The 13,306-nt window shown below is 39.9% G+C and overlaps 1 protein-coding gene across 2 annotated transcripts in view; it reads left to right on the forward strand.

Annotated features, from left to right (window-relative positions):
• Positions 1 to 136: 136 nt before the first annotated feature.
• ADAMTSL3 (ADAMTS like 3) overlaps positions 137 to 13,306 on the forward strand; it is a 191,514-nt gene continuing 178,344 nt past the window's right edge. Inside the window, exons 1-2 of one of the 2 annotated variants that reach the window (XM_085303476.1) lie at positions 137 to 162; positions 1,086 to 1,177. In XM_085303476.1, the coding sequence (XP_085159602.1) occupies positions 1,103 to 1,177 (75 nt within the window). In that variant the 5' untranslated portion in view covers positions 137 to 162; positions 1,086 to 1,102. The remainder of the gene's footprint in view (positions 163 to 1,085; positions 1,178 to 13,306) is intronic. The other variant, XM_085303475.1, reaches the window with a different exon arrangement.

The raw sequence follows: 13,306 nt of genomic DNA on the forward strand, positions 1-13,306 counted from the left end.
GCAGAGCCGCGCGGAACGGAGGCGCCGGCCCCGGGGAGGCGCCCGCTGCCTCCCGCCCCGGCTGCACCTCGGCAGCGCCCGGCAAGGGGGGAAATGCTCCTCCGTCCGCTGGCGCGCTTGATTAAAGCCTCTGAACGGCCAAAGCATCGGAAGCGCGGAAGGGTGGGGGTGATGCCCGTATCTGTCTGCCTATCTGTCCCGCGCTTTTTAAAGCACTCTTATTTTTGTAAGGGGTTTTCATTAAGTTGGTTGACAGGTGCTTGAGCTGCGTGAGTAGCTGGTTCTCCTTTGGGACATCTGGTCCCTTAGGAAGGAGGGTTTTCCTACGGGCAAGACGCGCGTCCGCCGTGGGGCCCCGCGGAATAGCGGGGGTGGCGGGTGGGAGGAGGGCCGGGCTGCGCGCGTGCCTCTGTGGGAGGCTGCGTGGAACCTGCGCTGTTTTATGGGATCGCTATGGTAACGAGCAGTCTGAGGCAAAAAGATGCGCTGATGCTAAGAATTGGCAAAATTGGCGATACTACTTTTTTTTTTTCCTCGTTGGTAAGTCTAAATTGACGTTTTTAGTAAAAGTGGCTGACAGTTCAATGTTGGCCCTATAAACTGGTGGTGACCGTGAAAGTGACGGGCGTGATTTTTTCTCTCCATCGATCGCTTTATCTCTGAGCTGTTTGGAAGCAGTGTAAATGACTGGAGTCYCAGGGCAGAGCTCTCAGCTCTGAGTGGGTGACGTTGCTGAAATGGTACATCAGAAATCATTTGCTCCTAGGGCTGTGCTTTCTGGAGACTAAGATTAGAGGGGGACTGGATAAACTGACTTGTGCTCAGGAGAGAATCAAACTTGCCTGCTATTGCTAGCTTCCCCAGCCCCCGCTTTCTGCTCCCTAATTGGAGCTGCCTCACCCTGTAGGCTGTGCTCATGGCATGCGATCCGAGTCTGCCTTGCTGGCCAGCACGAAACTCCGGTGTCTGCATTGCATTTCTTCCAAAGGCCAGTTCCATCCCTTTGCCCAGTTTGCTTTAGTCATTGGGACTCTGGCGGAGCCCGCTTGGTTTTGTTTGTAACTTGAAACAATTTCTCTCGGCAGAGCCCTGAGGCACGAGGATGGCCAGCCCTAAAGCCACAGGGCTCTCCTGGGGGATCACCTGGCTTGCCATTGCTGTCTGTGCTCATCTACAGGTAAGTAATAAATTCATTGTTGCTGCCATGGCTTGTCCTTTCTCAAATGATATTACTGCACACTTATTACTGTTTTTTTAAATAGAAAACTGCTGAAGCAACTGCTTTGTGAATAAAGGGCTACAATGAGAGGGGAGAACACAATTTTCCTGTCACTGAAACTAATTTCAGAGTCATCCATGTGGAAAATTGATGCTTTCTCTCTTCCTGGTAACATTGTACCTGACTTTACTGTATGGAGACCAAAGGGAGATCTTGCCAGATGTATAATACCTGAGATTTTTCAAGGCAACATAGTTGCTTATTACCTCAGGAGGTTTAGCACTTGATAAATGTTAAGATACTGTAAGTGACAAGAGTTGTAGGAATATCTGGGCAGAAATATCTAAAGCTTTTGGAAATTGGTGAGTATCTTCCTGGAGGTTTGTGAGATGGTCTTTGCTTCAAGTGTTCAATGTATTCAGGATCYATGGAGGAAAGCCATAGCTGCCGATTGATCTGTTGCTGACACATGAGCCTAACTGGTTCCAAGAAGTGAGTATTTCAAGAAATATGGTGTGCTGGCATGCAGCAGAGATGTTGTTTGTCATCCTCTATACTGATGGTTCCCACAGTACAGGATGTTTCAAGGATTCTTCAGTCTTAAATACACTCAAATCAAGAAAACCTTAGAAAAGGGCAACTAAATAAATGGAAGAACTCTTTTTGAAATGAATAGTATCAGTTTCTGAAGGGCTTTAGTGTAGCAATTTTTGACAGATAAGTGAAATTTTGTTTTTGAGTAAAAGCACTGATTCTGCTGACCTGAACATTACATACTGCGTGTAGTATGGCAATGCTGAGGAACAGTGGTTTCAAACTGGAGCCTGTTGTGTTGGACATTAGGTAAACATACATCCTGAAGAGTTTTTAATCTAAGTATAATGCAACAGGCAAAAGTAATATGACAGTATTCAAAAGTAATAAGAYTGTACTGGACAGCTCAGTAAGCTGTGATTGTTTGGGGTACCCTTTGGGATTTAAGGGAGGGGAAAGGCGGCTCTGACCCATCCTCAGTAGCACAGTTGAGTGCAGCATGTGCTATGAATCATCTGGTGGGGGGATAACTGTTGATGAACACTGTCTGTATCTGTATTATACTTGGTCTATGCTAGCTGGTCTTGAAAGTACACTGGTTACCTGATATCAATGTGACTTTTTGAGTAAGACTTGCCATCTGAGTCAAAATTATTAGAATCTTATTAATTGTGCAGTAGCATGAATACTGCATTCAGTGCATGTCCCTGCTGATAAGAGAGCAGTGGACTCTCCCTTTGCTTTCTGTATTTGCTTGTTTCTTTTATAAGAACAAAGCGTTACTGGTTTGCCATGCTTGTTCTTGTATTTTTGTGTGTAAGCAGTTGAGTGACTTTGTAATAACCTGCCTTACAAGATGTTCAGAAAGTCGTATATAAAGCTCACTTAATAGCTCTGGGAAGGGAAGTGTCGGCTTTGTGTTTGGGCCTTTAGGTTATGAAGAAACCAACTCTTTCTCTCCCAATATTTTTCTTCTATAATTTTTCTTTCGTATTTCTTTCATTTTAGAACTGGAACCAGTAGTGGTATAGTTTCATCTTCTCCACAAATGGTTTGGCATAGCTTCACTTGTCTTTTTGTAATAAAAACAAACCAAACACATTGGAGTAATCAATAGGCTATTATAGGTAGCTTCATGAACATTTCAGTTTAGGTCAAATGTTTTGGTCTTGATTGTCCTTTTAAATAAAAGCTAATCTAGTTGGGATATTTGCCATTAGCGCTTAACCTCGATCTTGCAGGAGGCCCTTCTGCTCCTAAATTTTAGGTGTTTTATCACAATTCTAGTCACATTAAAGATATTTTATAGTATTTAACATAACATTTTTGGTATCCAATAACCATTAATTCTTTAATTGGTTGCTTGGGGCCATACTATATGGACCACACACAGTCATTCTACCCTAATATTGTACTGTAGCTTCCACTTGTGTTGTTTTTGGCTATTAAAAGGCTTATGTCTGGAGCTAATCAATTAGAAACAATTGGATGCTGGGCAAGGACGCAATCTGGGCCATGTCACTTATGTGCAATTGATTAATTTCATCCTGCTGGAGGCGGGTACAGCATAAAATAATGACCATTTTAAAGGAATGTGGTGGAAATGTGGTATGACTGTAACACAAGAAAAACTTTAACATGAGAAGTTGTGGAAAAAGAGGTAGCTGTTACTGAGAAGAAATGGAAGTTAACTTTAGTTACGGGAGCTCTTTCTGATTCTTGAGTAACGCAGTCAAAAGCTCTGTACAGTGTCTGTCTAGGCTCTGCACTTACAGGCATGTTGTGTCTCAAGTTTATGAGAAGATCGTTTTGTCATAGGCATCTCTGCTAGTAGATTACTTCCTTTTTGTAGGATAACAGGGTGAATAGCTTACTAGGGAGGCATTGTTGAGCTTCCTGTTCGTTTAATCTGTTCTGTGATCAAGACCTGTGACATAAACTTGACTCATTAGGAGATCACTTAGGCCTAGGCTGTGCTCTTGAGCAGATATGGCTCTATATTAGTAATTGAAACTAGAATATGTTTGACCTGGTACCAGTCTCTTAACCTTGTGTGATAACTCTTATGTGATAACATTCAGCTAGATATTGTTATATTATGAAATATATGTAAGAACATATATCTATACATCCTTAGTAATGGATTAATGGCAGCAAGAAGTGATTGCTAGAAGACTGATTTAGACAAAATGTATCATCAAGAACTTTACACATGGATTCATTTTAAGAATTATTCTCTGGTATGTTGTTTCCCAAACAGTAACACGCTGATATTTTCTTTGGTTCCTACAGTCCTAGCTAAGCCTTCTCTGAGTTGGTCCATTCTATCTTTAAAGACATGGGATTGCCAATGTCTGAGGAAGAGAATAATAGCGAAAACTGTGTCTGGATATTTAAGAAGCGTTAGCTCTGRATTCCTATGGAAAGGAAAAGTTCATAGGTCACACATTCATTGAATAAACTGTTGGTTGGTCCCATGATTTATGTTTCTGCAGTCTCTGGGTGCATTATGTTTTTTTTAACTATCTGTGATATTTTGGATGCAGAAGATATACATGCTGAGAACATTGTCTTATTCAAAAGGATTCTGCCATAACTGATCTGCCAAAAACTACCAACATAGTAAATGTCTTTAAGGTTAGGTTTTGCTAAAAATCTGATGTCCATTATATGACATAGTGGACTTGGAGACCATCTTTGTGGAAAACCTTTGGAATATTATTTTATAGTCACCGAATATATTGCACGCTGATGTTCAGAAAACAGATTATGATCTGCATGCCATACAATAGTGAAGATTCTTAAACCTTCAGTAACCTTAATAAAAACTATCAGGGTGAGATTTGCAAATCCACAGTTAAATCTGAAGTAGTTTCACTTTTTTGTAGGTAGACTGAAATTCTGGATCCATCTGGAGTTTTGCCATCAGCCTCAATGGGCTTGTGGTTTTATTCTTTGTCTGAAGACTGAAATGCCTTTCCTGGAGACAAATAACACTTTTGAGACTCTGTAGAAAGTATTCTGACTTACTCAATGCTATTGACAAGCTTGTAACTCAGTGACAGCATTACCAGAAAACTTATGTAAGTTCCTGAGCTTACTTTGAATTTATGACTAATAGTGATTGCTCAACCAGTGCTCATAGGATCTGAACTGCTGTTACCCCCAATCCAAAAGAGTTAAATTGCCAGAAAACTTGTGATGAATCTCTGTCTTGTGACTCAAATCACAAACTATGTATGAATACTTTTTTTCCTTTTTTAATGTACTCGAATTGAATATTTATGTCAACTATGGGAGATGACCAAGAGTCCCAGTAATATTGGTGAAAGGGTTATTTTACCSTCTCATTTCTTTGTTTTCCTTTTTGGGTAAATATTTTAATCATGGTGATTGTATATGATGCTCACAGTGATACAACTCAGGAAAATCAGGCTTGGTTATTCAGCTGAAGCATGGTCTGAAGCAATTTGTTTCCAATGGGCAAAGGTAGTTTGGTCTCCATGTCTGGCCAGATTTTGAATTCTGCGCTGCATCTTCAGACATAGGTATTGGTACTTACTGTGATGGTAGTTTCTGACAAGGTCATGACAAAAATCAGGCTGAGATTCTCAAACTGGTTGTGCATAGAGCTGCAGAATGCTGGTTCAAAAAATAGACAGCCACAAAATCAAAATTTTTTAGAGAAGCCTCAGTGTAGGAATAATCTGCAGCAACAACCAGTGGCTCCTAATTTCTCTTGGAAAAGAAGTTAATGAACAAATAGCTCGAGGATGATCTTTGGTTTTAGTAGATACGTGAAAGCTTAGTCATTGATAATTACTCATTCAGGTCTCCTTGGTGCAGCTGGAGACTTCCTATTCCTTACCAAATTGGGGCATATAGATAAGCTGTGCCGAGGTGTCAGTTTTGTCTAGTGCGTCAAGTTCCATTCCTGCCTCTGTACTGCAGAAAATTCACGTGATTGGCAAAAAGGCTTTAATATCAGTTCAACCAATGGTGCAAAAATGATGATTTGGCTAATTAAAGTAGTGATTTTAGCTTCAAAAGAACATACACTTTTAAGTCCTTTTTATTTCTTCTACTTTTTGAACCTGTTAGTTTCACATCTTTGAGCATTTATCTGCAGTTATTAGGTCTAGCAGTTACTATTAAGATTAAAATAATTCTGTATGTGTACCTGAATCCAGGAGGCAGAGTTTAAGAAAATGTTAAACATCATGTGGCTTGCAGTGAGATAATACAAATATTAATTTCAGTAATGGGGGAGCAGATTTATTACTAGGCCTCTATATGTGTTTATCAGTGTTGTCAACTATATAAAATCTTAATAACACACTGACTTAATAGTAAAGTACAGCACTTGCATAGTATGATATATTCAAGTACTGTTTATTCCCAGAGATTTCTTGCATAGCTTTTTGATAGTAACATGTGTAGAGCCCAAGTCTTGACAGTCCAACACAGTCTGTCTTGAACAATCCCAGTGTAATTCGTAGGACGCAGAATCTCTGTAAAACAGAGGGAGCTTGTGCGTGGTGAAAGAGTAGGTTTGTGTTTGAAGTGCAGTTTGCTAGTGAGCCCAGCATTCCGGAAAGGGCACTGGATATAGCCATGGCAACTCCGGAGAGACAAGTAAGTGAGATTTTTTTTTTTTTCTTTCTTCCTCCTGGTCGTGCAGATAGAAATTGGAAAGGAGAAGCAAACAGCTGATGGGATAGAAGTATAGGTTCTAAACAGTGAGTCTAGATTTGGCCCTAGCTTGATTTCTGCATGCAGCTGAACCTTAGATAAATTTCCTTTCGAAGGTTCAACAATCATACAGGCCAGTATTTATTCATCTACCAGAATTCTTATTCTGAAAGAGACTTACATTTTTCTGTAGGTTTGGGAATAAGAGTTTTGTTTCTATTTGAAGATGGAAGGGAAAATATTTAGAGATTTTTGTTTACATATATGTTTTTGTAAATATATTAATTATTGATCTACTTTTACTCCCAACTTTTGCTATAGTGTATCTGGAATCCTGTCATCTCTCATTCTTGTGTCTATGGCATAAAACATCAAATGTGCACAAATGCCTTAGAAAAGTGAATTTTGCTCTTCTGAACAAGACCCACATAAAAAGGTGTAGTATAGCATTGCAGTTCTGATATACGCTCTGCGCTTACCTTATTTTCACAGATAAATAGTTCCTTTAGGTTTTGAAAACATACCTAAATAACTTTTCTTTGCATTAGAAGTCTATAGAGTGTCAAGTGCCCTTAAATTTAAGGGTTATGTTTTCAAAAATGGCCTCAGTCCAACTTCTAGTAACACACACACAGTTCTACGAGCTCACTCCTTGAGCACTGTCTGCTGCACAGGAGTGATAAATTTAATGCAGATACAGTAGCATTTTCAGAAGGGTCTGTGTGACATAGAGCCTTTTGTTTCTTTGACTTTCAGTAAGACTTGAGCCATTAAGCTAAACACAAATGCTGTTAGGTAAAGTGCTTAGTTGGATTTTCGGAAACAAATTACAGGCAAAATTTCCATTAATCCAATGGGAACAAGGCACCTAGCTGCCTTAGGCACTTCCAAAAATCTGGCTGACCATCTGTCCATATATTTAGATTAAACCTTCACCCTTAAAGCTCTTTTGAAAAAATAAGTTTCTGATAAGTAAGTTCTAGCACTGGGCTGTGCAGATATCTGATAATACTTGAAAAGTGCAAGTACAAGCATCATGTGTATATAAAGGGAGGGCAAGTTTTGAAAACGTGGCCTGATAGAGTCCTTCCAGACAAGCCTATTACATAAGTAGTACATAAGTTGTTTAGGAACAATGTTATTTCTGTTGCTARTTTTATATTTATTGGATTAACATCATTATGGAGAGAAAATGAAAACAGTATTCTCAGTTTGTTTTGAGAAATGTGGTTTCCAAGAATTGTCAGTTTGTCGTGCTTCTGGATCCACTAGAAACACAGTGAATACAAGTCAGCTCAACTGAACTGTGAAACAATATTTAAAAATGCATTTCTGATTGTAATTACTAGAATGTTGTTGTATGTTAACAATTGTCATTTGTGTTGTGGTGGGAGGTGCCAACTGGTTAATGATGCTATTTTGTAGCGTGAGTAAGTGGAACATTTGTTTATATGCAGAAGCATGTATTTCTATGTATATAATGCTTTTTCCATCATCAGGTGCTTTGCCAAAAATCTGAACTCCTTAAAACTTATAGGATACAGGCTCTTGTCAGTGTATGCAAACAGAACAGGGTATAGTTTACAGTGTGTGTGTGTGTATAAAATTATCTGTAGGTGTTTGCTGTATAGTCAGTGCGGACGTAGGGAAGAATTTTAGCTACCTGGTCTTTTGCTTGTGAGTATTGTAGAATTAAGCTGACATGGACATGCATGTGCGACCAGTGAGTGCAGAGAGTACAGCACTGTTTTCACTCAGGCTCTATTTGACAATAAATGTTTCCTGGCCTGCACCTTGCAGATGCTCTCGGAAGGCTGCAGAAACTGGCTTTATTCCCAGCTGGCAGATTTAGCAACAACTTAGCTAGCTCAAAAAAATAAATAAAATCCCAGCAGTCCCCCTCCCGACTGCATCTCCCTTGCTTTGTTGCATTTTCCTGCTTGTATTTATGGATGCTCAAGGCCATCTATTTGCATGGAGAAATGTGAAAGGATGGTGCAATAGTTCAGGTGCATTTAGATTTGCTTCTTCCAGTGGGAGTTTTCTCTTCCTTTGCCGCTACTGCAGCCTCTTGCTGGTGYTGCGGTTGGGAAGCAGAAGGCTAAACAAGCTCAGTGCTCTCTATGGGCGCATAACAAATGAAATATGCTAAAATGTGATTTGGCTTCCTCTCATGAGGGTCATCTTTTATTAGTTGTTTTCAAGGTCTCATTACTCATTTGGATTACCAAGTTTACGTGAATTCAAGGGGAGRCAGGATAAGTACTTGGAAGATCCACTAAGTATCACTAAATGGACAAACCAGAGCAGGCTCAGAAAAATAGTTGGGAGTCCAGGAAAGTATTTCAGGGAAGTCTCATACGTACTTGCTCCGCACATGCTCTTCTCTGGGTGTCCACGTATGGCCACTGTTGGAAGCTGATGGACTAGACAGATCCCTGATCTGAACCAGTTCAGATCTTGTGCCATTAGCTCCTTAGRGCCACACTTGAGGACTGTTGAACTGCAGGTTAGAGCCTGCGGTACTGCCAGTCATGACTCAGCATTTGAAAACTAACATCAAAGAAATATATTCACCAAGCTCCAGATGTCTGATGATGTATTCTGGGCAGAGAAGAGCTTGCTCAAATCCTATATAGGTACATACATTCTGAGCTCCTTTGTGTCTGCCTGGATTTTTTTTTTAATATATATTTACAACAGTAGGTTAGTCATTTTTAGCTTTACATACATTTTTGTTACATGCTTCTGGCTCATCTTCAAACTTCAAAGTTTTAGAGCCTTTTTTTAAGGTATGCAAGTAAATTTGGGTCATCCTGCCTGATTGCTGAAGGAGTTTATTTTTTTTTTTTTAAACATCCGCCACTATTTCCTTGCTGTTGAGCAAGATAAATAGAGAAGTGGCTTCTGATATTTTACTAAATGAGGCTTGGCTTAAAATCCACTTTCATCCTGTGATCAGTCCTCCTATGAGTAAGTTGCGAATATTCCAGACGCTTTGCCTGCATGAGTGAGAACTTGCCTTCACCCTGGTGTGAAACTGTGCACCCAAATGCATTTCCCATTTCCCTTCCCTACCTCTTTCAGTTAAATTTAGAACACAATAAGTTGATTAAAAACCATAAGAAAACCTCCAGAATGGCATCTTAATGTATGTGTTTTTACTCTGCAGCTGTTTATCTTCTGCTAAGAGGAAACTATAGATGTGTTTTTAATGCCAGGAGCTGGGCTTAAAATGCCATTACTTAGCCAGTGGGAATAGATTTGAAAATTAGTAAGCAATTAGATCAGTAGGCAAATATATTTTACCTAATGCTGCAGGTCTCATGGGCCTTTCAAATATCCTGTTAGCATCACCTGTTCTTGACTTGCAACCTTTTAAATCTTTATCTAGTTTTAAAGAGCAGTGTTACTTTGAAAGTGAAAGTTACCTGCATTTTTCATTTATGAGCTGAATTTTAATTTTTAAAAAACTTGCATGGTTTCTGCAAGGGCAACAGAGATGTCCTTGGAACATTAAGCTTTTCATGGGAAAAACTTTCTTCTATACGTGACCATCCTGAAGACCCTTGCGGGTCTTGCTCTGATCTTCTGAACTTGCTTGAATTATGCTCTGAGCAAACACCAGTGATGTATCTGTTTATAATTGCTCATTTTTCTTGCTGAATTAAGACCTCAGTGAGCCATCTGTCACATGTCACGTATAAGCCACTATTTAAAAATGTGGAAAAAATGCTTTGATTCCTGCATTTTTTTTTCATTATTTCAAATGGGAATGTCAGTCCCTGACGAGGATGCTGAAGAAAAGACTTTGTCCTCTTTAGCTGTAAGAAAGGAGTGTCCCAGCATTCCTTTTCTGCTGAAAGTTCACGTTGATTCAGTGGTAGTRTGAAGACTCACCCTGGACACTAAAACTTCAGTCCTGGAATTGGATCGAGGCTGGGGAGCCCTGCAGGCTTCATTAGGTTACTGTGCCACAACTGAGACCTTAGTTTGTAAAATTCAGGTTTTCTAGCTCAACAGTACAACATTCTGTGCTTGAGTAACACTGCCAGTGAAATCTGTAGGCACTTTGCYTGAGACATCAGTGGGAGCTTTTCCTGAGTAAGACCTGCCCATAGGAAGCAAACTGAGGCTGAAACTCATTAGTGCTAACTGGTTGGTTATCGATTTCCTGTTGTGTGGTGTGAATCACTTCATCTCTTCTTTGTGTAACTGCTAAGGACAGATGGCATTTAAAGCTGTGTCTGCAGCTGTTAGTTTTCTTAGAGATTGGCTGTGTTTATCCTTCTGGAAAAAGATAAAGATATTCAGAAAGATAATTTGCCTGTAGCTTATAAAACTTGCAAAATTTGCAGCAATTTCCATTTTTTTTTGTATGTCAGTTTTTATTGTGTGTCATGGAAGAGCATTTTATCAGGTGTTCCAGACCATCCCTGTTGGCAGGAATTTCTCTGAACTACTGCAGAGGGAAACATCAAAACCAGTCCTTGGAGCATGTACACTATTTTTCAAAAGGACTGAAGCAGAACATGGAAATTCACTTTTTTAAAATTGATGTGGCTTTTTGCCAGATATACTGTATTCAGAAGATTGCTTTGAACCTTTTAAGGGGTTGTACTCTCCACTGCGTGGTGCAGTCCTGCTAATGAAAATAAAGAAGAAAACACAAGCACATCATAAATAAGGAAGATCTGATAGAGTTGATTTCTGCATGTGGTGTTTTGTCCGTGCATATGAAAATTGACATCATGGTGTTGGAATGTTGACCGTGTTTTGCATTTTGCTAGCTGCCTTTACTGGAAAGCATGTGTTTCAAAGGGAGTTTTCARTTTTTATAAGTCTTTGCCTCCATATTAGCCCAGTCTTATTTTGAATGTGAACTTCAGCTATGAATAAAATTTAACTTGTGAAGTAAGAGATTCCTCTGGCACAAAACATGAATGAATTATGCAGACATTAACTAGTAACATGTATGTCTGGATCAAAATAGTGAAAGCTAATTAGTGCTCTACTCCACACTCTGCAACACCTTATTCTGAGAGAAAAAGTATCAAATCTGAGGAACTCCTTACAAGAAAAGCTGCGTGAAGTATGGGGATAGCATAGCTGGCTCCACAAAGCTAACCTTTTGTGAGAAATTTTCACTACTGTGCCTTCTTACCTCCGGGTACATCTGTGAAAGAAGGGAGCTGAGTTCAAGAAAATAGACTAGCAGTAAAGAAAAAGTAGTATTAGTCCTTCATCTTGAGAGGACTCATTCAGATAATATTGGCAAAATTGATTTGATTAGTTGCAGTAATGGGCTGTAAGGTGTTTGCCTCTCTTCGGCCTTCATAATCCAATGCCAACTCATTTTCCCATCGTCTCTGGGTTACTCTGTAGAAAATTGGCAACCCAAGTTTCCCATGTCATCAACTCCATCCAGTCTCCTGAATGAGGAGTTTCCTGGTAGAACACCTGCTAACTCTTCCCCAGCTCTTCTCAAAATTAGACCACTCTGAACCAGTTTGTGAAATGATTTTGTGCTACTTAGCGGCTTGCTTTTATAATCTTGACTTCTCCAAGTGCAAAGGACAGGCAAAGGTAGGCCCTATTCCCTTAATCTGTTACTTGTGATGAGGGACCCAGGCCCTTGTGATATTTTCACTAGCTTGATGGGTCTGAAAGGGAGTTGGACAAAGGCATATACACTCTGACAGGTAATAGATATAGTCCATTTTTGAATATTCAGATTTAACGTAAAGGTTTGGGTCTAGTTTCTAAGAATAATATAGATGTCTGTCTCCAGGAAAAAACCTAGAGCACGTTTTTAAAAGAAGCAATTAAATCTCTAAAAACACTATCTCTTTTTTTTTTAAGTGTCACTGTGCAATATCGAAAGCCTACATTCAATGCAAAAATTTTAGACCAATGGGCTTTAATTGTATATATAAACTATATGTGAATATGGATATGCATGCTGTATATAATATTATTCTTAGGAAGGTGAAGTGAGATTGTTTTAGATTGAGTGTTTGTCTGAATTAAATATCTGATGGATTCCTGCTTCTCAGACTCTTACCTGTATATTAATACAGGGCTGCTATATGATAACAGTATAAATGGATTTACTCTGGTGCTATCTTCAGTTGAGTAAGTGGACACAATCAGATGTTCTAGCATTGTCAAACAACAACTATCAGAGATGAGGAAAGGTGCTTCATGTTGAAGGGTGGTGCAGCTTGCTAGGCTCCATCCCAGTTCTGAACTGGGGCTTGTGTGGGATAACTTCTTTTGTAAAAGCAGAGACTACATGCCTAAAGTGTCTTTTGTATTAGCTGTTTTGATAAACTAGCCTGAGTAGAAGAAATTCCTTTGCGGAGGGGCATAATTAACATCAGACTGGTCAGGCACAAAACCTGGAGTACTTAAAATAGGTTAGACAAGTATGGATACGCTCGATTCTGATGGCTCTTGCTTTCAGAAACTTCTAATATTCTTTATGGAGACGTCTGCATCAAGACTTTGTTCAGCTTTTGCACACTAGTGTAGCTCAGCCACCTCCGCTCCTCTGTTCTGTGCCTGTCCAGGCAGTTGCAGCACGCGCCGTTCGTGTGAGCTGTCAGGAGCGGAGGAGCTCCGTGGCCGTAGCTCTTTTCCTGCCGTCTGCTGGTCTGTAAGTGCTAGTGTTGAACTTGGTCTCCCACAAGTGCTGGAGCTGCTGGGCCCTCTTGGTGGGGTCCTTCCTTCACAGCTGCCATACCGAGGGCACGTGTAAACTAGCTCACAGAGCTCCCACCCCGGGTGTCTGTTCTTCCTGTCTTTTTTTTTTTTTTTTAATTAAAAGATGGGGAAAATGATGCTGTTAACCTCTCCCCC

Source organism: Rhea americana, unplaced genomic scaffold (assembly GCF_003343005.1).
Source record: "Rhea americana isolate MKP2758 unplaced genomic scaffold, rheAme1 scaffold_2, whole genome shotgun sequence".
NCBI lineage: Eukaryota > Metazoa > Chordata > Aves > Rheiformes > Rheidae > Rhea > Rhea americana.